At 38.9% G+C, this 23789-nt stretch overlaps 1 protein-coding gene across 1 annotated transcript in view; it reads right to left on the bottom strand.

Annotated features, from left to right (window-relative positions):
* Positions 1-982: 982 nt before the first annotated feature.
* kif1ca (kinesin family member 1C, a) overlaps positions 983-23789 on the bottom strand; it is a 59469-nt gene continuing 36662 nt past the window's right edge. Inside the window, exons 13-24 of the mRNA XM_082170925.1 lie at positions 19166-19326; positions 15195-15274; positions 13838-13913; positions 13371-13450; positions 13190-13284; positions 12290-12373; positions 10567-10747; positions 10287-10359; positions 7211-7309; positions 5948-6118; positions 4455-4829; positions 983-3562 (exon numbers count right to left, since the gene is read on the bottom strand). Of these exons, the coding sequence (XP_082027051.1) occupies positions 2672-3562; positions 4455-4829; positions 5948-6118; positions 7211-7309; positions 10287-10359; positions 10567-10747; positions 12290-12373; positions 13190-13284; positions 13371-13450; positions 13838-13913; positions 15195-15274; positions 19166-19326 (2366 nt within the window). The 3' untranslated portion in view covers positions 983-2671. The remainder of the gene's footprint in view (positions 3563-4454; positions 4830-5947; positions 6119-7210; positions 7310-10286; positions 10360-10566; positions 10748-12289; positions 12374-13189; positions 13285-13370; positions 13451-13837; positions 13914-15194; positions 15275-19165; positions 19327-23789) is intronic.

Raw genomic sequence — 23789 nt, 5'->3', positions numbered from 1 at the left:
CTACCAGCCATTTCAACCAAAAGATATTAATGTTGGATAAGGAATCTTGTTGTATCAGTTTCCATTCCTTTGAATGGAAATAAAAGCATAGATCGGCTGCTAAGCACACACTTCTCAAAGTTCTGATGGCGCCTATAGAAGGCACAATGATTAGGCTACACTTTTGGGGAGATAAACCCATGAATGGCATAGTAATACTAGTCAATGAACAATAAACTGGGTTAAGAAAATGCATTTAACATAAAAAAATATATAATAAAAATTAGTACATACTTCTCCATTAAAGCGATCTATTGTATAAAGTGCTATATAAATAAACGTGACATGACTTGACTGGAGTGCTGCATTGCACAGATCATGTAAAGATCCACATCACTGATCAGATGCTTTCTTAAAGGTGCAATAAGTGATTCTGCACAGAAACATTTTTGTTATGCTGGTTGAAGTCTCCTCATATCCTGATAGCAATCACTATGTTAAGCGTCTAAATGTATTTTTTTATCGTCTGTGGAAGTCGTATGATCATAAAATGTTCGTTCAATCATTGCATTCGGTCCGAATAAAAACTAATAACGTGTTTCCTTTCAGTCGACGTGTGCATGCCACTGCATTCACACATATCACACGTCATCAGCGCATTGTTTACTGCATTATTGGAGTATTGTTACTCACTGTAGGAGTACAGTAATGTTTTCTCACCGGTCAATGACACATGATGTAATCCAATAACGTGGTCGTCTCGGTTCTGGTCTGTGTGTGTTCATGTGTTTTGCTTTCAATGCTAGCAGGCTAAAGTTAGCATTTCCTAGACCACCAATTGCTCCATTAACTGCTGTTCTCACCACTTATTTTTGTTGTGCGTTTATTTTATTCAGAGGAAAGCATGTTAGCAAATATCAACTACTAACACATTTGTCTGTATTGTATTTTGGAAACTATACACAAACAATTTGTGCTTTTATTAAACAAATACATCAACTGGAACAATTCATTAATTTTTTATTTTTTTCAGTTGGAGATCATTTTCAGTTGAGAACTTACAAATGGTCAAAATAGGAATAACAGCATGTCCTAAACAAGTGCGACAAGAATACAGCAAGAATTCAGTGGTTTTGCCCATGATTTATTCATCAATCAACTGTCTGATAACAGACCTTAGTCAGGGTAGACACCATATTGAATTTAACATGGATGAAAACAAGGCTGAGGGATAGAGTTAGGCTTTACATGTGCTGTATAAAGGTCCTACATCACGTCACTTTAAAAACTAAAAATCAGTAACACTTTAGTTTATAGCGTCCAATTCTCACTATCAACTAGCTGCTTATTAGCATGCATTATACAGGATATTGGCTGTTTATTAGTACTTATAAAGCACATATCAATGCCTTATTCTGCATGACCATATTCTACATCTCTTAATCCTACCCAATACCTTAGTTTGTAAGGTGGTTATTCAGTTTAGATTATTGGGTAGGATATTAATAAGCAGTAATTAGGAGTTTATGAAGGCAAAAGTCATAGTTAATAGTGAGAATTGGACCCTAAACTAAAGCGTGACCGAAAAACTGTTGTCTACCGAAAGTCTTTTGGAAAGATATTTCATCAGCACGTTATTGAACAACAGTACAATCCATTGAAAAGATGCAGTATTTGGCTAGTGTCACAGAGTCAGACTATTGGCATAAAGTCTGGTCCACTGTAGCTTATTCTGGCCAAAAATAAGAATCAAACACCACATATTTTTTTCCCTGTACGTTAAATGATGCATGAATTGATAAATATAATAGCATATCAGATCATTTGTTTTTAGTATACAGCTGCGGGATTTGAACTCCGCGTAAGTTGTTTGCTGCCAACTCTCATTGAAAATGAATTAATTTGTCACTTCGCTGCAGCAAAGTGTTGTTAGTGTGATTGCACCTGAACAGAGAAGAGATCGAATCATTGTCTCTTTATCATGATGTGCCCGATTAGGGCAAGGTAACAAAAAGAAAAAGAATTCGCCACCCTAATTATTAGCACTTAACAGTTTTAGGATTATGTATCCCATGTCTTTTTATCCCCTAACAACAGAAGACAATTTCTGAAACACATGCCTCTCAAGATGCAAGAATAGGAGGATATTAATGAATGGGAAGATTAAAAAAAGGAGGAAAAACAGCAACTATAAAAAAGGCAGCATCCAAAGCAGAGTCTGAGGGCTAATAAATCACCAAATTCTTTGGCTTTTCAGAAGGCACAATGTAAAATCATCAGATATCCAACAGAACTCTCCAAATAGCTTCATATAACCGTAACACAATGTCAATGTTGCAGTGCACTGTGCGACATAAGAAGCTCCATTCTCTTGCAAATACATATGCTTTCAATTTATAACCTACTTATAGATATATATATATATATACACATCTGAATAACATATAGATATGTGCGCACATAAAATCAGGTTTTGTCGGTGCAGGTATGAAACTGCAATATGTACATAAAAATTCAGGTGCATAAAATGTTTTCGTGTCGTCTTTCGTACAGCATTGGTATTGCACTAGGGAGTTTCTCCCTTCCTATTTCAGCATCTAAAACCCTTCCACAACAAACCACAACACTGTATCTGAGGGTCCCGAGGTTTCTAAGAGTCCTTTCCGAGAACTACGCACAAGATCGGATGAAATCAGGTCTCCATGGGGGTGCTGTTGTAATCTGGGATTGAAGGTGGATTGGGATTGGCTTCAGACCTAAACTGGGTCATCTCTGGAGGGTTGTCCTGCGGATGAGGGTGCTGGTAGTGGTTGTACTGTGAGTTGGGGTGTTTGTAAAGACCTTGTCTGGTTTGGTTGTAGTTATAGTGCTGGAATCCATCCCCAACAGACTGGTCTGAAGCAAAATTGGGATTGTACCAGGTGTAGCGCGCTCTACCTTGCTTGTGCTGCCCTTGGACTGACCCGCCGTCTTTACGCTCAGCCTGCTCGTTGGTTAAATATCCATCGAATGGATTGCGTCCCCTGTTTCGTGGTCGTTGCCTGTTACCCCAGTTACCCTGATTGCGCCGTTGTTGTTGATGATGATTGTGTGGCCATTGGCCCTTGTTTGGCGAGGGAGAAGACTGGAAGGTATGAACCAAATCAGTATCAGAGGAGGACTGAGTAGATGGGTCCTGTCCACCTTCTTGGTTTGCAGATGGGCCCCAGAAGAAGCCTCTGTGCTGGGGATTATTCTTAAACGGGAACTGTAGCTTCCTCTCTTGAGGCGGCAAAAAGCGTCCGGTGCCTGGCATGAAAGGCCCGTTGGGGCTGCGAGGGGTTTGAGAATTGAAAGATGGATTTGAGAATCGAGATGATGCTGTACTAAACGGGTTGTTCTGAGAGTGTCCCGAGGGAGCGGTGTAGACGGCACTGTTTGGCTGATTGTTGGTTCCTCTGCGGCGTTTAGGGTCGTGGTACTTATCCGGGTACTGCCAGCGATGGCGACCCCGCCGGTACCCAGAATCCTCATCGCGTCGGTGGACTTGTGCTGCCGGTTCATCATCTCTGGCCTCAGCAAATTTAATGTCCTCGTCGTCTCCCTGAAATACAAAACACCAAGAGAATCTTGACACTGGATTTAAAGGTACACAAAGTGATTTGTGTTTAGTATTTTTACCTTGTTACTGTACTTCAGTGCATTTTCTTCCATCTCTACTTTATGTATTAGGAAATAATACTTTACTTCATTACATTCCAAAGCATAATATCTTACTTTTACTCGATTAAATTATAAAAACCATATTGTTTCTCACTATTTCAAAGACCTGCTCCGAGATCTGATGGTAATATCAGTGAAAGAAGGGATTAAATCAAAATAAAAGTCCCGCTTCCGACACTTATCAGTCAAACAGAACACTTATCGGCCAATACAAAGCATTAAAAAAATAAAAGAAAAAATAAATAAATAATAAAATAAAATAAAATAAAATAAAATAAAATAAAATAAAATAAAATAAAATAAAATAAAATAAAATAAAATAAAATAAAATAAAATAAAATAAAATAAAATATCGGCTGATTTATTGGTCTTGGCAATATATCGGTTGACGACTACATGACATTACGCCTTTAATACAAGTACATGATTTGTATATATCCTTCTTCAAAGCTTAATTTAAATCAATGCTAATAATAGGATGGTTACACAAGATGAAATCAAACACAGTTTGTTTTGAAGTGTCGTTTCGGGACAGGTTTATCGAAAATAATGGCATGTTAACATCAATAATTCAATACAATTAATAATCACATACATTTTAAGCACAACTTTAGCACACATTTTTCAGGCAGGCTGGTGCACTGACTCCTGGAGGTTGCGTAAGGCGAGTTTATCAGATTTTCAGTTTCGTTTGTATCATACGGTTAGTAAATGGACTGGGGAGAAGAAGTGTAAGTACATTTTGTGGCTGATTCTAGATTTACAAGCGTTACCTGAACTTCGACAGGGAATATCTTCTCCATCTTCACCATGCGATCCCTTAGCGATCGTATCTCCTCATCCTTCATATTATTCTGTATCTTCACTTCCTGCAGTATATCAGTCAACTTGTCAATATGAGCCTTGAGATCTCCCATATCGGTCTTTCCTCCCTCGTTCCCTCCTCCTCCTCCTCCTGCTGTTCTTTCCTCCCGGTCTCCCTCCTCTTCTCCGATGCCCACAGTCTCACATACGTCCTTCGCCACACTTTTCCAAGTCTCTCTCTCCTGAGGGTCTTTTTGGCCGTATGTCCGACAAAGCTCCTTCATCCTGACAATGGCCAAGGCCTCGATCTCTTGCCGTGTGTGCCGAAAGTCTCCAAGCGCCACCTTAAGAGGAGGAATAAAAAGAGATGCTCCTGTTAATGTAAACTCCTGCTTATGCAAGTGTCTGCAAGACATTCATACACATATGGTCAGTGACAAGCCAATCAGATTGGTGCATGCAGTTTTGAGGAAGCTTTGAGGTGTGCAATATGTTTTTGTCCTAACCGACCGTGACGGCGACGATTCTATTTTCGAAACGGTTTCTATTTTTCTGCGACGTCGCGCTGGAACAACAAACACAAAGTGTGGCGATGATAATCTCAGGTACTGTTTTTGTGCTTTATTTAATGTTAAAAGCATGTAATGTGACTTTGAATATCATTTAGTGCTCCAGCTTTGAGCTGTAAAAGCAACAATGGATAATTCACCTCAGATCTTGAAATTAAACAAATGGAAACAAGAACGTTCAAACTGTGAACAAACAAGTGTATTCTTTGACAAAGATTGTTTTAGTAACTCAGTAGCCTATGTATTTGAATAATGTTTAAATGGTGTAATATTAGTGAATTTGATTATTTAGTTACTTATCCATTTTCTTGCGAGTGCGTCAAGATTACTCTCTGGTGCCGCGAGACTCCGCCCACACGCTGTTCTGATAGGCTGTGGGTTTTGATTGATTTTGACGCATCTTGCAGTCACGTCGCGTCTAGTGTGGACAGACAAATTACTTGTCGCTGGAATCTTATCGCTTTGCGTCTGGTTAGGACACAGTATGAGGCTAAAAACCCATTCATACAAAGGACGATAACTAGACCGATAATTATAGTTTTTAAAATTTAAAAGTCCACACTAAAACGAGACAGAGGAACAATAATATTGGAATTATTTTCAAAATGACTTTTTCAACATTAGTTGACACGAATAGGCTTAATTGACCAAATTTTAATTAGTCAGTTAATCGCAGATAGTTAAATGAATGGGCAGATCGTTTACACTATGGCCGTGTGGTAAATATGCCTGGAAGGAAATCCAAACGTTCGCTGATCATTCATTGACCTCAAACATGGCTTATCATTTGAAATATGCGCCTAACATTAGTCACTTTACATGGCCACTCCCTCTAACATTAACCTAGATAAATGCGCGCTATTTTCAGCCACGTATGGAACACAATGAGGAACCTCATAGCAGATCTCTTTAACAGCCTGTGTGCGAAGCTCTTCCAGGCTGAGTCTGTGCTTGGACTCCTGGGAGGCAGGTATGCGTCGGCGCTGCGGGATCTGATACACACGCAGCGGCTCCCTCCTCTTCCCACTGCTGGGCAAACCACACTTCTTCACGATAGACTGCATCTGCAAACATTTAGCAAGAACAGAAGACTTACTTCCTGACCACAGTCAGAAACAGAATGCAGTGGTCTCGAGATGAGCTTTTAAACCTCAAACAATCTAAAGACCGCGTCTCAAAAACACTCAATAATATTATTTTTAAGAAATATGACAGCAAGGTGCAATGATTGATTGATTGTTTATTATTTAACATCATGCCAGCAAACACTGCTATATTCATGGCGAGAAAAAAAAGTTAATAAAAAATAAAAATAAAAGACAAGTAAAAAACTTCTTAAAAAGGTTTTTAAAGTTGATCTTTGATCAAATAAAAACCAAATCTGGTTTCACTTCATTAAAAATTCACACACAAATTCTTGACATCTAATCAAAAATTAAATAAGATGTGTAATACATAATGTTTGAAAAAATTCTAATAAATATTTAAATACAAAATACTGCATATTGAGCAGCATAACATGCAAGGTATGGAAAACATTAACCTAAAAATGTATTTTCATACTCTCACTCTTACGTTGTTCCAAACCCATAAAGCTTTTTTAGCATGGAACACAGAAGCAGAATTTAATATGGCCGCTCTTTTCAATACAAAGAGAGAGAATGAAGACTGAAAAACGGCACCATAATTGTCTCATAAAAGTGGTTCATGTTAAGTGTGCAAAATTTCACAGTAAATCTTCTGAAACCATATAAAAAGCTTTGTGAACAATGATGTAAATAAATAAATTATAATGCAAGAGTTTGGATTAAAAATACATGTATACACTCCTGAGAACAAACAGTCAGAGAGAACAAAACACACACAACAGTGTTGTGAAAGGAACAATGAATGAGATGCCAAAGCCGCTTTAAGGCAATCCTCCAAGGTTAGCAGAAAAGTGAAGCGCTGTGGTACGCAGGGAAGGAGACCACAGGTCGCTTATTTTAATGAAAGTCAATGTAGGAGAGGCTTCAATAGACTGAAAACAGCTTATTTAAATGAATCAACAACCTAAGCAATTTCAAAACAAGGTTGATTGTGCATGTGTTAGAGAGACAAACCAAGTAAATGAGTTCAGTATCAATGTATTGGTGTTCCAGGGGTGTGTGTCTGACCTTGTTAGCAGGTAGTTTCTCTCGGAGAGAAGAGATGAGCCTCCAGCTCTCCTCACAGGACCTCTTATCGGAGTCATCACCACTGTCTGAGTCTGCATACTGCACACAGAGACAGAAAGACACATTAGCTTGTTTCTAAAACCCAGTGAACTGCATTAAACTGTAGCTTTTATGGCAATGTGGTAACTGTCACGGGACTGCTTAACGGACGAGATTGGAGCGTTCTGCATACATTAGGCAGGCATTCTGCACACCACACACACATAGCGCTGCTCACACAAAGCACACAGGAGACTGGACTCATGATATGATGCAAAGCTTGGTCCACATTGAAAACTGGAATTCAAATTACTTTGGAATTAAAAGTATTTTGCAGTATCGTGAAAACATTTGAAACAAAGGAAAAAGTTATAATGGTTATAAAAACAAGGGTATGGGGTACCAGACTGACCCCTGTCCGTCTCTATCTTTCTAAACTTTTGGAGTTTGTTTCAGGAGTTCGAAACAACTTGCCAAAGCAAAATTTTCAGCTGGTAAACACCTTAGTACTGCCATTGGTCTGATGTAATAGGTGGGTGTGGCTCTGAGGCTCCGCCTACTTTGACGTGGAAATCATCTCTGGTTAATTTCTTCTGTTCAGTTCGTTGAGGTCAGACATGAGTAAATCATGAACACACTGGAGAGTCGCTTTATTGTAGGAAATTAAGTCTTAATTCTAATTTAAAGAGACACCGTCACTGGTTTTTAAAGTTTAATACTGTAAAGATTGCTTTTAAGCTATCTATTGTATAAAGCGGTATATAAATAAACGTGACATGACTGGAGGACTGGAGTGCTGAATTGCACATGTCCACATCGCTCTGAACCGATGCTTTCTTAACTGCAGTTTTCTCACTGATGTCATTTTTGTTGTATTCATTTTGTAACTGAGAGAAAAGCACAGAGCAGCACATATTTACAAGGGTAAACAGGGCCTGAATCTGCATCATGTAAGCCTGACTAAAGGTCCAATGGCGGTTTTCCAATCCGATTGTTAAGTCTGACGTCACCCGTGACGTTTAGCCTTTTCCGGGTCCAAGCGCTCCTCTCGTCCAGAAATAACAATGGTGGAACCTATAAATTTATTTACGATCACGTCCTTCTTAGTGAGGCACCTTTGGCGGTCAAAAAGGGTTTAAATTCCTTTAACACCAACAGAGTGGTTAGTGTAGCTCATCACTCAGGTGGCATAATTAAGGGTAGAGTCAATGAAAAAGAAGATTTACGAGGTTGAAGTGAGTTAGCTCGGGACACGGGACACAGCACTGCGGCATTGTAAAAACACTCAATAATAACCAAAACACTAGCGAAAGCGGTAGGTAGGTAGAGAGGACCTGGACTTTGGACCCGGAAAGAGTATTATCGGAGAGTGGTTACGTCACGACTTAACAACCGAATAATACGGGTGAAGGGTCTCACGATCACAATCGCGCCAGCTTCGGTCACTAAACAGAGGTAATTGCTATATACACCTGAGATCGGTCGCATTCAAGCTTACACAATCAAAGATACTTTGGTATAAACCCCATGGAATTGCATACACTTGAATTTAACGTAACGTTTACTTCAGTAGAGGTATGGCCACTACTACAGATATAAGCTGATCAACTTTACTTGTCTTATAGCTTTGGATTGGCCATGCCGTGATTCCCCACGTACACTCATCTAAAGTAACATTAAATTAAAACAGAGGTAAGACACCCAGATTTGGTCAAGCCGCTTTTGCTGCCCTAAACAGAAATTCACTTCTTGTCTTTGCAAAACCAAGTACACTTGATTTAGTGCCGAATATTAGTCGTCACTAATCTGACGCAAAACTTGCGGGTAACATACGAATCCATTTAATCTACTTGGGAAAACAATTTCAGAGTCAGTCATAATAAAATCAAATGTAACAATTTATAACGTCAGGTAAATGTACTATCATGCCAATTTCATAATCAGTTCAATGATAATAAACACAAAACATCAAATGCTCTGGAATGAAGAGAGAAGATGTGAACCTGACATTAGAAAATACATGATGCTGAGAGTCTTGGCCACTCTCAGCATCACAAGCTAATTTGAGTTACAAAATCGCCACGAGCCTTCTTCAGCATGAATAAGCTGAGTATCCCTAAATACTCAGACCAATACTGAGTATCCCTAAATACTCAGACCAATACTGAGTATCCCTAAATACTCAGACCAAGGCAGAAACCTCTTTTCAAATGCAAACATGAGTTCACAGTGGGAATTTGCATTAATCACCATCCCAGACTTACTGGGGACAGAGGTTGAGTTACATTTACATTTACATTTACATTTATTCATTTAGCTGACGCTTTTAATCCAAAGCGACTTACAATTGCTATATATGTCAGAGGTCGCACGCCTCTGGAGCAACTAGGGGTTAAGTGTCTTGCTCAGGGACACATTGGTGTCTCACAGTGGATTCGAACCCGGGTCTCTCACACCAAAGGCATGTGTCTTATCCATTGCGCCACCACCACCGCCACCAGTTACATGGAAACATTTGCTAACAATGGGAATTTGCATTCAGAGTTTACACCTTTGGGAGCAGAATGCCATTTGCCTGGAAGACAAACCCTCCTCTGTGTGCGAGTTCTCTCTAAACTCTTAAAATCTTTATTGCCTTTTGTTTTACTTCTGTGGAGAATGAGACATTTGTACCAGTCGCACTGAGACATTTCAAATGATACCAAACATGTGTAATATTGTATGATAATTATTCACGTTAAACCATATGGATTCATGGGTGAATTTTGGTGATCTCAGCATGAGAGGGAGAAGGAACGGGGGACGAGGGAAAGAGATGTAGATTAGGATGATACTGAAGTGAGACGTGACACCTCAGATGAATGGTGCACAAGAGAGCATGTTAATTTCCTTTGTTCTCTCAGAGAGTTGCCCTCTCTTCCAGTTCTTCCAGTCTTACAATCACAAGACTCTGGTTCTCAACCCTGGTCCTGGAGTACCCCCACCATCACTACACATTTTGGATGTCTCTCTTATCTTAAACAGTGTCTTTTCTTACTAGTCTCTGCTGTTCCAGAATCTGGTCGGCCTCTTCCTTCTCTTTGCGGTACTGATTCTCCAGATCCTGCAGTCTAAGAGAGGGTGGGTTTGAGAGAGAGAAAACATTAGCAAGGAAACAGGTTTTACAAGATCATCTTGGACCAGTAACAAACCAGCAACCTCGTTCCAAAAACCAGCTTGGCCATGCATTTTAATACTCATTTCACATACATTTTTCCAAGGCTATGACCTGAACACAGATCCATCCATATAGGACATTTTTTTAAATGTGTATTTACCTCTTCTCCATCTCCTGCTTTATGTCAATGCCTTGCTTCTCCAGCAGTTCTTTCTGTGCGTAGCTCCAGTCCACTGGCTCCCCCTGCTGTTCCTGTGTGGCACTGCGCTCTCTCTCCAGGCGGGCCTGCTCAGGGTGGTTAAACCTGAACACATGGTTCTTCCCCATCACTATACGGTTACCTATACAAGCACAGGACAAAGAAGAACATAGGAGTTTTCAAGCTACAGTAAAGATGCATGATGGGAATGACATTACCACACTACCATTTGTGCAGTACACAGAACTGTGACAATTTTCTGTGTGAGAAAAATATCCAGATGACCAGTGACATTTGCCATAAAAGTTAAGTATATCACAAGAGAACAATGCCCTGGTTGTTGTATCCCACAATTCAACATGACTTTCCTTCCCTAAATGGTTAGTTCACCCAAAAAATAAAATTCTGTCATTACTTTCGCTCATATTCGGAAGACAAATGATATTTTTTATGAAAACTGAGATATTTCTGTCCCCCACCTAAAACTCTGACGCTTCAAAACATTCATAAAGAGATTGTAAAACTTATCCATATGAATCAAGCGGTTTAATCAAAGTCTTCTGAGGAGACACAATCGCTTTATATAATGTACAGATTGAATTTAGGCCTATTCACATCAGGGTTCGTGCAGATACTGTAAAATGAAATTCCAGGACTTAAAGACTTTAAGCACTACTTTTTTGGTTTTCAAGGACTACAATCAGAGATATCACTTATCAAACAATATCTTTATTATATTTCAAATTCTAAAAAAGGTAAACAGATAAACAAAAACAAACGAATAAAACAAAATGGTACAAATTAAGTGCAACACAAGCAATGACTGTGGTAACTTTAACCATTGAAAGGATACTATGACAAAGACATCGCTTTCCTTATTCAAACTGATTTTTTCTTTTCCATGAATATACAGTATGATTGACTTGAAGAATAAAAGCTGTATAAGCTATATACTTGGATATTTATGAGCAATATCACTCATAGCCATGCGAAATGGCTCTATATCTATATCAGATGGGTTGCAGTGTTGATTTTGTGTGAAAAGATTGTTTTAGCAATTAAATTAAACACTAATTTCACATATTGTCTTTGAATAATTCAAGCACTTTTCAAGTACTTCTTCATAAATATGGCTGTTTTCAAGGGTTTTCCAGGACTTAAATTTCAAAACATCAAATTCAAGTACTTCAAGCACTGTAAGCACCTTGTACGAACTGTCACATAGACATTGATCAGCGAACATAAACAGAAGCTCAACTGAACCTGCTTGATGCGCGAGAACAAACCTGTTCTATTTGTTCTCATGCTTGAGCTTCCATTTACCAACTTTAAATGCTTTATGTTTGTTTACTGACTGTGTTCCAAATGTGAACTAATGTCTTATGAATTTAGAACAAGACAAGGGTGAGTAATTGATGACGAATTAAATTTTTTGGGTGAACTAACCCTTTAAGACTTTTATAAACAAAATGTAAAAATGCATTATAACTGCATCTATTTCCAAATTAAAGTATTTTAAATAGTTACCGTTGCATGTTAAGTCCTGTATAACAGAATTTCATATAAAATAATAGTTGGCGGTTTTGTACGGCGAGGTGTCGTGTAGTAAACAATACACTAGTATTCCATTCTAAACCACGCAATTAAAAACATATAAAAAATTGTATATATAAAAAAAAGTCACCTTGTTTGAGTACGACACCATCATTGATGCGCTTGCCATTGACGTATGTTTCTGCTCCAACTAACGGCTCCAAAGTCACCACCACTGCAGACACACACACACACACACACACACACACACACACACACACACACACACACACACACACACACACACACACACACACACACACACACACACAGATATTTAAGTTTGAGATGTGATTACATTAAAACATCAAAATGGCTTTCTCATGCCTAAAACATCACTTGTTGATGTGGCAAAATACACTGTCTTTAAAACTTTACTGCATTATATAACTACTAAGTATATGGCTACTTATGTGACATAAAATGTATGGATATTTATGTAATATTTTATATACACATAGCCCTTAACTACTGTGTTAGTAAAAAAAAAAAAAAAAAAAAAAATGTTTTTGAAAGAAGTCTCTTATGTTCACCAAGGCTGCATTTATATGATCAGAAATACAGTAAAACACTAATATTGAGAAATACTATTCCTATTTACAAGAACGGTTTTCTACGTGAATATTTGAAAACCTAATTTATTCCTGTGATCAAAGCTGTATTTTCAGCATCATTACTCCAGTCTTCAGTGTCACATGATGATCCTTCGGAAATCATTATAATATGATGATTTGCTGCTCACTAAACATTTCTACTTATTATTATTATTATTATGTTGAAAAAAATGGTGCTGCTTAAATTTGTCTGTGTGAAAACCGTGATATTTTTAAGGATTCAAGAGAGTTTATTGTCATATACTACATTCTTTGATGAACAGAAAGTTCAACAGAACAGCACTGATTTTAAATAGAAATCTTCTGTAACATTATGTCTTTCGTGTCACTTTCGTGGGACTTCGTGAACGTAATGAAAGTCATGTGACTGCTCTCACCCTCGTTATTGTCATTGACTTCACTGCAGAAGACGCAATGCAGCTCCTTTATAAACTGACCACTAAGACGAATATCCACATCCTCCTGACCAACTCTGCAACACACACACACACACTCATGAGACACACAGTGCAGTATTTACAAAGAAACAGATCAGTCCTTCAAACACTCACTGCTCACCTAGTGACTCCATCTTTAATATAATAGATCAGACACTCTGACATCAGAGGATCCTCGTTCAGATTCACCAGGTTGGGCGTCTGGGGACAAAACACATACTCAAAAACCTGGAAGCATTTTGGACATCTTATGTGCAAGGATAGTAGAGTATGAGCACACATCTTAATTTATACGTTTTAGAGGAGCTTTGAGACTCAAGGTGCGGTCACATTAGCAATATGTCGGTGAAATCACGTGGGCATTGTCTATCGTCAGTAGTGTAGAGATGTATGAAGCACAGCTCACACAGAGGTCACAGATTTCTGTTAGTCAACAGTCCAGCAAATTTTCTTGACCTGATTGATGAATTCCTATCGAAATGACTGGATTTGGTCTGAGAAACCGTAAATGTGACTGCACCTTTAAAGCTGCTGTGACAGAATGTGTATTGTAAACAGTGCAATACAGATAAATATGACTTGACTCACTCTTTTAGGTGAGAAAACACCCACTGTTCCTCCATCCTCTTTCACAGACACACCCATCTCAGCCAGTAGTGACTCCCTAATGCGTCACAACAGAGAGAAACGGTGTGGGGTTAGTCTCACTTGACTATCAGCATGAAGTCTAGTCCACATCACAGATTATTCTAGCCAAGGACAGGCTACTGAGGTTGGAGTCAGCTGACTGACATGGAAAGCACACTTGGGTCAGGAGTGTTGACTATCCAACAGGAGATTAGTTGGTTAAGGCGGCATCTAGTGGTGTGCGATATATATCGTCTAGGATAATATCATAATTATTGTTTAAATGATGTGCAAGCTGACATTTCCTGAGTAGGTCACTTGTTTTGCAAAAAACAAATAAAAACACCTTGATGCAGATGGAGAGACTCAAGAAGAAGTGACAACATATCTGCTTGGTTAGGAGGTGAATTCTGTCAGTATTCTGTCTTGATAATCTATAAATCGTGTTCCCGGGGGCGGGTTTATGTACATTTTAGGGTTGGTGATGTCACTAACCCGGGAGGAATGTGGTGTAGTCTCTACCAGCCGTTTGTTGTAGTCCTTAAAAAGCGATTTCTTTAAAAGAAAATATCTCCCTTTGAACTTTGAGCGCTGTAACTTTGCAGATGTTGTTTATGCTCAAACAGCAACATTACACACTAACTAAAGTTAAAAAAATTAAATCATAATCAACCACCCCTTTAAGCTATATCAAACAAGCAAGAGTGCCATTTTCTCAAATATCAGCACGATTGTAAATGTCATGTTGATTTGATAACGGTTAACATTTCGTTAATTCTATACACAATATTGCCTTTTTTTTAACAAAAATTTCCCAAAGAAATCACAGCAGAATCGTTTTGCGTCTCACAGTTACTGAATGAATCCGTGTTTTGAACGAATCAGTTTAATGAACGATTCAACGACTGAATGAATCAACCGTGTGAACGTCAGTGGCTCGACTCAGTGGCTCAACTGGCGGTTTTAGTTTCGCTGCTTATAATATATAATGCTGCTTTGTTTACAGTTTGTATATCCGCATACTAGCTCTTCCCTTTTTTGAAAGATCACCGTCACGTGCTTGTATGAAGAGTTATTTCCTATCATACAGGCACATAACGTGTGTGTTCGTTGGCCATTGGCTGTAGTCTTTGCAGTGGATTCAAGCTCAACTTCTCAGCCCAGATGCTTTCGTCGGCACTAGTTCTACTCAGTTTGGTGTATCAGGACATTTACATTCACAGGGTAAATTGATTCCATAAATTACATCCTAATTCAGTCCATTACAACAGTTTATGTTATAATTGTGCACACATTTTGAATACTGCGAACACTTCACCTGTCTTGACGTATCGACTCGGTTTTCCTGAGTTTCTCTTCCCATGTTTCATTCAGCTCTGCAATTATCTTCTCCGTTTCCTGTTGGAGATGATCCAACAATGGCAGTCAGACATTTTATTTTTGGTATACACACACACACACACACACACACACACACACACACTAGGGATGTCCCGATCCGATCCACGGCATCGGTATCGTGCCGATACTGGCCCAAAACGCTAAATTATCCAATACCTATTATCCGATACCCATTAGGGGTGGAACGGTACGTATTCGTACTGAACGTATGTTCGGTGCATGGATTTACACAGAGAATACACGGTATAAAAATAAATAAAACTCGCGTGCACATTAATTAATGTAATACGGAACTAACATTACTGTTAGATACGCGCATAGACATAGGCCGGTTCTTTAGGGACACCTAATCTGTAGCCCTGCCTTAGCTCTGAACGCGCGTCTATATCGCTTCAAACGCTCACTTTATCATTATACACGAATGGATTCAAACTGTTCAAGCATCGAACTAGACGCGATAGACGCGAATTTGACGCTCTGTTCGCGTTTGGTGTGAACCAGAGAGAGAGAGAGGCACGGGCGCGATCGAACAGTGGAAACATAAAAACATACTCCGTCATTTTCATACAGGACATCATTAAAACTGCAAAAAGTGTTTAGCCTACTTATATTTGTGTAAAACACAACATTGTGCTTTTGTCAAACTGTAAACTAGGGATGCACCGATGCATCGGCTGAACATCGGTAACGGCCGATATTTGCCTCGTTAACTGCCATCGGCCATCGGGAAATAAAAATGACATTCGCCGATGTCACATGGGCGTCAGTTTGGTTTGATATGCTGGGGACAGAGACGCATTCGGAAGTGCATTTTCAGAAGTGCTGGGTACAATGACGCATTTATTTATTTATTTTCTATGAGAAAACTCCTTTTCTCGAGAAAAGAACGACCATATGGTGTGTAGCAGAAGAAGCGGCGGAGTATGCACGATCCGCGAGTGCTGAAGACGTTCTGCACGGCTTTGATGGGTGCGCAGGAGGACACAAATGGGCGGCGACTGCTTCTTCCAGTGGCGGGAGCTTTTCCCTCAGCGCCGTCAACAGATAGAGCGTTAACTGTACACACCGCCGCCGACTTGAGCTGCAAAGAAACTCTGGCCTCCCTGTCAAGGACTCTTGTCAAAAAGTACGGGGAAGCTTGACCGCTCTGAATAGTGAGTGAGAGCGCGCGCGCGGTCGGGGCTCTCTCTCTCTCTCTCTCTCTCTCGCAGAAGAGCGCGTACGCGCTTAAAATTTAATATTTTGGTATGAACATTCACCCGTGTTTTTTCCCTCATAAATGCGAACACGAAAAATAAAATGAATATTATAATGTTTTTTTTGTTGGGTCAGACAATGATTACCAAATTTCTCTCTCATATTGCTCTTCATAACAACTGAAAAATAACTTATAAATAAGGTTATAACTGTCAACCAGAAAGTGACATTAAAGGTTTTTTTTGTTTCATAAATTGGTCTGATTGAATTTGTGCTCATTCTAGGATAGTGTGATCAAGAGCCGAAAGACTTGTATGTTTCCGTGGCACAAAAGAAGGAATAAATAACAAAAAGAAAAAACATCGGCATCGGCCATCGGCCAAGTTGTTATGTTAAACATCGGTATCGGTATCGGCCCAGAATTTCCCAATCGGTGCATCCCTACTGTAAACTCTTGTCAAACTGTAACTGTCACCCAACCAAAATCACACACACACACACACACACACACACACACACACACACACACACACACACACACACACACACACACACACACACACACACACACACACACACACACACACACACACACACACGCTGTTTAAAAGCAAAAATGATCTAATCTTTTGGACATTAGTCATATTGCATTGGTTTTCATTTCTTGTCCTAAAACAGAGCACTAATCTGTTTATTTTTAAGTTACACATTCTACATTGAATAAAAAAGAAAATCAAATGTGTTTTTAAAAGTAGTATTATTTTATACAGAAATAAATTATTTATAATTCAGATGAGAATAAAGTTAATTAAAATTTTAAGGAAACAAATATATTGATCTGAAATATAGCAAATTAATTTTAAATTCATTCAGGTTACCAAACATATCTCAAGGTCTTTTGAACAAAGGGTGGCAGTCTTTCATTATCAACTGTTGTTGTGGACTATATACTGGAGAAGTATTTGTTCTCCATTTGAGTGAGATGTTTTTATGTGGCTAATTGAGCAAAGTGCTTCCATATATTTTTATTAGTAGTAGTATTAGTTCAAGAATAAAATAAAAATATCAGTATCGGCAAATAGCCAAAGCTGCGGCATCGGTATCGTATCGGAAGTGAAAAAGTGGTATCGGGACATCCCTAATACATACATACATACATACATACATACCAAAAAAACATACATGCATACCAAAAAAACATACATGCATACCAAACATACATACATGCATACCAAACATACATGCATACCATACATATACATACATACCATGCATACCAAACATACATGCATACCAAACATACATACCAAACATACATGCATACCAAACATACATACATACATGCATACATACCAAACAAACATACATACCAAACATACATACCAAACATACATACATACAAAACATACATACATACCAAACATACATGCATACCAAACATACATACATGCATACCAAACATACATACATGCATACCAAACATACATGCATACCAAACATACATGCATACCAAACATACATGCATACCAAACATACATACATGCATACCAAACATACATGCATACCAAACATACATACATACCATGCATACCAAACATACATGCATACCAAACATACATACCAAACATACATACCAAACATACATACATACCAAACATACATACATGCATACATACATACCAAACAAACATACATACCAAACATACATACATACCAAACATACATACATACCAAACATACATACATACCAAACATACATGCATACCAAACATACATACATACATACATGCATACCAAACATACATGCATACCAAACATACATGCATACCAAACAAACATACATGCATGCATACCAAACATACATGCATACCAAACATACATGCATACCAAACAAACATACATGCATGCATACCAAACATACATGCATACCAAACATACATGCATACCAAACAAACATACATACCAAACATACATGCATGCATGCATACCAAACATACATACATGCATACCAAACATACATACATGCATACCAAACATGCATGCATGCATACCAAACATACATACATGCATACCAAACATACATACATGCATACCAAACATACATACATACCAAACATACATACATGCATACCAAACATACATACATGCATACCAAACATACATACATGCATACCAAACATACATGCATACCAAACAAACATACATAAATGCATACCAAACATACCAAACATACATGCATACCAAACATACATACATGCTTACCAAACATACCAAACATACATGCATACCAAACATACATACATGCTGCATGCATACCAAACATACATACATGCATACCAAACATACATACATGCATACCAAACATACATACATGCATACCAAACATGCATAACAAACATACATACATGCATACCAAACATACATACATACATACATACATACATACCAAACATACATGTATATGTTTTTGTAAAAATTCTAATCAGTCAGAAACATTCTGCATCTGCTGACATTGGCTTAGTTGACATCATCTTTTAGAAGGTGGTGTAGCTGCTGAACTTAGCAAAACATCTAACATTTGTTACCAACTTTAATACCAAGCAGCTGAATTATGAAAATACCTTCCCCAACAAGCTGTTGCTGTTCTGGTATTTGGCTGTTGCTGGTAACAGAAGTGTCTGTCATGCGTACCTTGAGTCTCTCCACGGCCTCCTCTTGGCTGATGTGCTCAGTGGGACTCGCGGGCGTCTCACCCTCCATTGGTGCATCAGAGGTAGACTGTACATATGAGAGCGAGGGCTGATGGAGCTCACTTGATGCAACTCCTAAAGAGGGGCGGCCCGTTTCAGACCCTGAGAGAAAATAAGCATGTGAGTTATTTATTATGAAAAATGACTGTGACTGTCTTACAGCTAAAAGACACCATGAAATCAAAATTAGAAAGTGTGTCTGTTAACGTCTGTGCATCATGTGACCATGCAATCAGATTACCCGCCCTAATACTCATTACTGTAATGCAAAACCATTTCATTTCTCCAATACGGAAAAATACACTACCATTCATAAGTTAAAAAATTATTTATATATATATATATATATATATATATATATATACACACACACACACACCTTTGTTTAGCAAAGATGCATTAAATTGATCAAAAGTGGCAGAAAAGAAATTTATACTGTTACAATAGATTTATTTCATATAAATGCTGCACTTTGAACTTTCTATTCATCAGAATACTAAAAAAATTATCATGTTTCCACAAAAATCTTAAGCAGCACAACTGTTTTCAGCACGGATAATAATCAGAAATGTTTCTTAAGCATCAAATCATCATATTAGAATGATTTCTACAAATCACCATTTCAACTACAAATCACCATCCCCCCGATCTGTGGAGAATCAACAACTGGCTGACACTCTCAATGCATTCTATTGCAGGTTTGAGAAGCCCAGACTCACACCTCACACCCGCTCTGATGTGCACTTCACACATCCACCATCACCTCCTGCAACCCCTCTCCTCCCCCCTTCTGCCATCCAACCTGAGCTTAAGGTCTGTGTGGAGGACGTGAGCCGAGTCTTCAAAAAACAGAAGACTAGGAAAGCTTCAGGCCCAGACGGCATCTCATCTGCTTGTCTAAAAGCCTGCGCTGACCAACTGGCCCCAGTCTTCACGCAGATCTTCAACAGATCATTGGAGCAGTGTGAAGTTCCCTGCTGCTTCAAACGCTCCACTATCATTCCGGTTCCCAAAAAACCTAAAATCACTGGACTTAATGACTACAGACCTGTCGCTCTCACGTCTGTGGTCATGAAGTCGTTTGAAAGACTGGTGTTGGCCTATCTGAAGGACATCACTGGACCCCTTCTGGATCCCTTTCAGTTTGCTTACAGAGCAAACAGGTCTGTGGATGATGCAGTCAACATGGGACTGCACTATATCCTGCAACATCTTGACAGACCTGGGACTTATGCACGGATCTTATTTGTGGACTTCAGTTCGGCCTTCAATACCATCATCCCTGATCTTCTCACAGCCAAACTGACTCAGCTCTCCATGCCATCCTCAATCTGTCAGTGGATCTCCAGCTTCCTGACGGACCGGCAGCAGCGAGTGAGACTGGGGAAGCTCACATCCAGGACCCTCACCATCAGCACTGGCGCCCCCCAAGGGTGCGTTCTCTCCCCACTGCTCTTCTCCCTGTACACTAATGACTGCACTTCTAAAGACACCTCTGTCAAGCTCCTGAAATTTGCAGACGACACCACCGTCATCGGTCTCATCCAAAATGGTGACGAGTCTGCTTACAGACTGGGGGTTGAACAGCTGGCTGTCTGGTGCAGCTATAACAACCTTGAGCTGAACACGCTCAAAACAGTGGAGATGATTGTGGATTTCAGGAGAAAATCCCCAGCACTCCCCCTCTCACCATCATGAACAGCACTGTGGAAGCAGTGGAGTCATTCAGGTTCCTGGGCTCTACCATCTCTCAGGACCTGAAGTGGGCAAATCACATTGACTCCATTGTGAAAAAGGCCCAGCAGAGACTGTACTTCCTTCGCCAGCTGAAGAAGTTCAATCTGCCACAGGAGCTGCTGATCCAGTTCTACTCAGCCGTCATTGAGTCTGTTTTAAGCACTTCCATCACTGTCTGGTTTGGTTCAGCTACCAAATCGGACATCAGGAGACTACAACGGACAGTCCGGACAGCAGAGAGGATTATTGGTGCCCCCCTGCCAACCCTCCAGGACCTGTACTCTTCCAGAGTGAGGAAGAGAGCAGGTAAAATCATCACAGACTCCACTCACCCTGGACACCCCCTGTTTGAACTGTTACCGTCAGGACGGCGACACAGATCACTGGCCACAAGAACATCCAGGCACAGGAACAGTTTCTTTCCACAGGCCATTTCCCTTCTGAACACTTAACATGCCCCCCAAGGCATATGCCTGTAAGTGCAATACTCCCACTGTCTAGTGCAATATTCTCTTAACTCAGGTGATATTTATATTTATATTATTCATACTACTCAAAATACTGTAAATATGTTCATAATCTGTAACATGCACTAGACTCCCACTGTCTAGTGTAATATTCTCTAACTCAGGTGATATTTATATTTATATTATTCATACTTCTCAAAATACTGTAAATATGTTCATAATCTGTAAATGTTTATTCAGACTAAACCCAACTGTGACCCCTTTTTTTACTTTTTATACTATTTTTATTTATTTTTTTATATATATTATTCTTAGAATTTGTATTACTATGTTTCTTGTTGTATTTGTATTTGTATATGTGCACTGGAAGCTTCAGTACCAAGAAAAATTCCTTGTGGGTGCAAGCACACTTGGCAATAAAGATCTTTCTGATTCTGATTCTGAAGGATCATGTGACACTGAAGACTGGAGTAATGATGCTGATAATGCAGCTTTGATCAAAGGAATAAATTACATTTTAAATATTTATTTAAATAAAATACTTTTTTTAAATAGTGGTAATATTTCACAATATTACTGTTTTTAATGTATTTTTTGATCAAATAAATGCAGCCTTGATGAGCAGAAGAGGCGTTTCAAAAAATAAATCCTACAGACCCCTCTTTTAAACAGCAGTGTACATTATTAAAAATAATAATATTGCTGATATACAAGAAGAAACATTTTTAGAATTAAAGCTGCAAGCAGCGATGAAAGGGCCCTCGCACCCGTGCCATCGTCACTCGTTGGCTTTAGGAAGACAGAGCATGGTTGGGCAATGTGCATTTAAGGAGGTATACAGTATATAGTAGTTGCTAGCATGTTTAGTATGTTTTTAGCATGCTTAGTACACAATAGGTATGTGGTTAGTACTGCATTACTGTGTTAACCAGTTCAGTTTCTGTTGGCAGTAGGTGGGGTTATATATCTGAATATTGCTTTGTAGATGTGTTCAGTGCAGGACTTTTATCAAGTATGTGAAGTTTGGGGCAGATTGGATATTGTATGTTTGAGTTACAGCAAATTCATATTTAATTGTAGTAATAGTATGGTTTAGTACTTATAGTGTTTACTAGTATGTTTTAGCATGTTTCTAGTATGTTGGTAGGATGTTAAGCACCTACTGGCATTTTTTTTTATATGTTATTAGGAGTCCACAACAGTGTTTAACATGTCACTTCCTGTTGCCAGCAGGTGGCGCATTGACTGTAACTGAATATGAGCATTGTCATGTGTTCAAGACAGAACGCTTATCAAAAGTGTGAAGTTTGGCGCAGATTGGACATTGCCTTCTTGAGTAACAACAACATCCTGTTTCATTATATTAGCATGCTTTAGCACTTAGCTTAGTATTGCTAGCATGTTTTAACATGTTTCTAGCATGTTTAGAAGTCAATGGTATTTTTAACATGTTGCTAGAACGGCATCAACGTGTTAAACATGACACTTCCTGTTACCAGTAGGTGGCACTATTACTATAACTGAATATTCTCATGTAGATGTGTTCAGGCCATGACTCTTATCAAACGTGTGAAGTTTGGGGCAGACTGGACATTCCGTGCCTGTGTTACAGCAAATTCCTATTTAATTGCAGTATTAGCATGCTTTAGCACTAAGCTAAGTGTTTGCTAGCATTTTTTAACATGTTTCTAGTATGTTGTTAGCATGTTTAGCACATGCTGGAACTTTTTTATATGTTATTAGGAGTCCACAACAGTGTTTAACATGTCACTTCCTGTTGCCAGCAGGTGGCGCTATGACTGTAACTGAATATGAGCATGGTCATGTGTTCAGGACAGAACGCTTATCAAAAGAGTGAAGTTTGGCGCAGATTGGACATTGCCTTCTTGAGTAACAACAACATCCTGTTTCATTGAATTAACATGCTTTAGCACTTAGCTAAGTTTTGCTAGCATGTTTTAACATGTTTCTAGCATGTTTAGAAGTCAATGGCATTTTTAACATGTTGCTAGAACGGCATCAACGTGTTAAACATGACACTTCCTGTTACCAGTAGGTGGCGCTATTACTATAACTGAATATTCTCATGTAGATGTGTTCAGGCCATGACTCTTATCAAACGTGTGACGTTTGGGGCAGACTGGACATTCCGTGCCTGTGTTTCAGCAAATTCCTATTTAATTGCAGTATTAGCATGCTTAAGCACTAAGCTAAGTGTTTGCTAGCATGTTTTAACATGTTTCTAGTATGTTGTTAGCATGTTTAGCACATGCTGGAACTTTTTTATATGTTATTAGGAGTCCACAACAGTGTTTAACATGTCACTTCCTGTTGCCAGCAGGTGGCGCTATGACTGTAACT

The sequence above is a fragment of the Leuciscus leuciscus genome (genome assembly GCF_965113295.1).
Source record: "Leuciscus leuciscus genome assembly, chromosome: 5".
NCBI lineage: Eukaryota > Metazoa > Chordata > Actinopteri > Cypriniformes > Leuciscidae > Leuciscus > Leuciscus leuciscus.
This window is presented reverse-complemented; position numbering and strand designations above follow the sequence as displayed.